Consider the following 3,514-nt stretch of genomic DNA (forward strand, 5'->3'; position numbering starts at 1 on the left):
AAAAAAAAAATCTAACATTTTAAAATATTATTTTTTAATAATATATCACGGAAAACAATTAAATGTCAAACTAAACAATAGGAGAGTGAGTGGGGTGAGTGTATATGTGTGATTTTTTTTTAATATATGTAAGTGGAGTATATATATAAATAATATAATGATATTTTTTTTAATTATTTCTGCGATTAACAGTTGTTTTAGATTGGAAAGGATTGACGTTGACTAAAGAAAGAGAAATTCGCTGTATATAAATCAACGCTTGAATAGTTACATGTTCAAATGATCTCCGCAAGGTCTTTTTTCCCAAATTCATTCACTTAAGTAATAATCACTTGCTGACACAGAGGCATTATCAGCTGCACCAAATCCTCTGATTTTCTGGTCATGGCGTCAAGCAATTAGGCTTTTAATCATCCCTTGCAGATGGCTCAACCAAGTGTACAGTTAGCCTCAATCGACGAGGAGAAGTCATTAAGTCAGCATAAGCAGCAGGATATCAAAATTAATGTTGCTTCACAAACTCACACAAAACCGTGTCCAGATCTACTTAATGGTAACTTCTGCTACCCACTTTACTCCTTCAATTCGTTACATATAGTGCTATTATACACCAAATTTCATATCGAAAATAAAGCGATTCCTATGATTCTATGAACTAATGCTCCAGGCTTGCCGATGGTTGAGAAAAGAGTTTGTACATACCTTTTCCGTTTCTGTTTCCACTAGTCTCCTCGGAGAAAATTAGGAAACTTTGCATAAATAAAAGGTTAAAATCAACAATCGAAGGGTAATACTGTTCCCTTTTTAGAAATTTCAGATAAGATCCCTTGTTATTTCATAGAAAGCGTACTTTAACTAAGATGGAATTGATTTTCAGTTCTCATTTATAATATGTTAGTAGAGATAACCATAATGTGTTAAAACCAAATTGGTGAAAAGTTAAAGAATATTGCTATTGTCCTTGGATGAATGGTATGCTAACATTGCATTACACTGCTTTAAAGGGCCTAGAAAAGATTACATCACCACTGGTATCCCTCTATATGAAGCATCAATTAAAGGTGATTGGAAAGCTGCTAAAGCCATTCTTGATAAAAGGCTAGAGTTGGTAAGGTATAGTATCACTGAAAATGGCGAAACAGCACTTCATGTTGCAGCATCAGCAAAAAGCACCAAACAGGTTGAAGACTTCGTGGAAAATCTGATAGAATACATGGAAAAGACAGACCTGGAACTTGAGAACAACAGTTCCAACACTGCCCTCTGTTTAGCAGCTGCAGCTGGAAATGTTAAAATGGTTAAGATTATGGTGAAAAAGAACAAAGCCTTGGTTGCAATCACTGGTAGTCAACAAATGACTCCATTATACATGGCTGCCTTGTTTGGACATTATGAGGTGGTGAAGTTTCTGTATGATAATTCCCAGAATTTGCATGATGATTGTTGGACACCTCAAAACCGTGGTTGGCTTCTTCTGAAATGTGTTGAGACTGATATGTTTGGTATGTGTTCTTCTTTTCATTTTTTATTTTGTTCCTTTTTTTTTCATAGCATTTTTCCTCATACAGAATCTCAAAAATTTTCTAGATATTGCACTAAAGATAGTGCAAGAGCATCCAGACCTTCGTAGTAGTGGAAGTGTGCTTGGAGTTTTAGCTAAAAAGGCTGATATATTTGCTGAAACAGAATCTAATATCTTTAAGAAAACCTTCAATTGGGGTAAAACAAAGCATCTCTACTCCTTGATTACATCAGCCATCATTTCTCACTTGTTAATATCTTATATGTTGTTACAGTGATTAATCCAAAGAAGCAAGTTCTAGAAAGGGAAAGTAAAGCAAAAGCATTGGAATTACTTACACTCATTTGGGAAAATATTTCTGAGAAACCTAGGAACGAAATTGATGCCATAATCAGAGGGCCCCCAGATCCTCCTGTTAAGCCAGATGACAAGTCACCTTCTGACAAAGAAGAACAAACTTTTGAACTACTAAAACGAATTTCTGATGGAATCGACAAAATGCCATTTGAAATCCGAAACTTAATTAAAGATTCTCCCCCTGTAATTCGTCCAAATGTACAAATTCGGGGAAATCCAACTAAAAAGTACTCTGCTCGAATAATATTTGTTGCTGCAGAAATGGGGAATACAAGATTTATCATCGAGCTTATACGTAAGTATCCTGATTTAATATGGAAAGTAAATGATAACAATCAAAGTATATTTCACACTGCTGTTAAACATCGTCACGAGGGTATCTACAACTTATTATACGAGATAGGCTCAATGAAGGATCTCATAACTCCTCTCAAAGATAAAAATGACAATAATATGTTGCATTTAGTTGGGAAGAGTGCAAAGAAAAAACGACTTGAGGACGTGTCAGGAGTTGCTTTACAGATGCAACGTGAACTATTGTGGTTTAAGGTACAATTATATTTCCTCCTCAACTCAACTGATGTTAATTTTTAAATACTTGTTACTTGATCTACTGTGTTTATGTTATAGGAAGTAGAGAACATGATTCCACCTTCTTATCGGGAACGAAGGAACAAAGAAGGTCTAACACCACACGAATTATTCACCAGAGAACACAAAGAGTTAGTCAAACAAGGTGAGGACTGGATGAAAGATACAGCCAGCCAATGTATGGTGGTTGCCGCCCTTATTGCCACCATAGTATTTGCCGCAGCTTTTACAGTGCCAGGTGGATACAATCAGGATAATGGTATCCCTTACTTTAAACGAAAAGGAACCTTTATAGCTTTCGTAGTGTCAGATGCTGTATCTTTGTTCTCATCTTCAGCTTCAATCCTCATGTTCTTATCTATCCTCACATCTCGTTATGCTGAACGTGATTTCTTGGAATCGTTACCCAAAAAGCTTATGATAGGTTTAGCGACGCTTTTTCTCTCCATAACGACCATGATGATTGCTTTTAGTGTGAGCTTCTTTGTTTTATATCATAAGGATTTGAAGTGGATACCGATTCTTATTGCCTTTTTTGCTACTATGCCAGTTCTCTTATTTGCTACGTTGCAATTTCCTTTGTGGAAAGATATATTTCGGTCAACGTATGGTTCTAGATACCTCTTTCGGCCCAAGAAACAGGTTCTTTACTATGAAGACTCCATGTCTAATAATCGGTGGTGGTTTCCATTTAGAGTACCTTTCATTTCTAAATGCACTTCGAAAATATTGAAATTGTTGTAAGTTTAAGAGTTGTGGTTGCAATATAATTCGATTATTGTTATTATGGTTTTGTTTGATTCCATAAGATGAGATATAACAATATATAACATTGTGACATTTTAAGTTACTCATGATGCAAACAGGTGTGAAATTAGCGATTAGAGAATCCCCAAGCCAGTAACAGTAGGAAATCAATATTTCTGTTGCTTTACGTGATCACTCAAATCCATGTCCAGATCTGACTGATGGGAAATTCTTAGACATGTTACTCAAATAAAACATTATTGTATCTGGTTTCAGCATCTTTCATCTACAAAACTC

General features: G+C 35.4%; 1 protein-coding gene across 1 annotated transcript; it reads left to right on the top strand.

Annotated features, from left to right (window-relative positions):
• The first annotated feature begins 264 nt into the window (after nucleotides 1-264).
• On the top strand, nucleotides 265-3,257 carry LOC145087267 (uncharacterized). Its single transcript, XM_079025193.1, has 5 exons — nucleotides 265-553; nucleotides 1,005-1,502; nucleotides 1,588-1,719; nucleotides 1,797-2,428; nucleotides 2,510-3,257. The coding sequence occupies exons 1-5, from the start codon at nucleotides 424-426 to the stop codon at nucleotides 3,212-3,214; spliced, it is 2,097 nt and encodes a 698-aa protein (XP_078881319.1). The 5' UTR covers nucleotides 265-423; the 3' UTR covers nucleotides 3,215-3,257.
• The last annotated feature ends 257 nt before the right edge of the window (nucleotides 3,258-3,514 follow it).

This window comes from Lactuca serriola, chromosome 2, assembly GCF_051521515.1.
Source record: "Lactuca serriola cultivar US96UC23 chromosome 2, Lser_US96UC23_V15, whole genome shotgun sequence".
Lineage (NCBI taxonomy): Eukaryota > Viridiplantae > Streptophyta > Magnoliopsida > Asterales > Asteraceae > Lactuca > Lactuca serriola.

Bases quoted from the DNA above. Each gene is read 5' to 3' on its own strand.
- LOC145087267 (XM_079025193.1), top strand. From the start codon at position 424: ATGGCTCAACCAAGTGTACAGTTAGCCTCAATCGACGAGGAGAAGTCA. The intron at 554-1,004 runs GTAACTTCTGCT...ACTGCTTTAAAG, and splicing joins GTGTCCAGATCTACTTAATG to GGCCTAGAAAAGATTACATC. The intron at 2,429-2,509 runs GTACAATTATAT...TTTATGTTATAG, and splicing joins GTGAACTATTGTGGTTTAAG to GAAGTAGAGAACATGATTCC.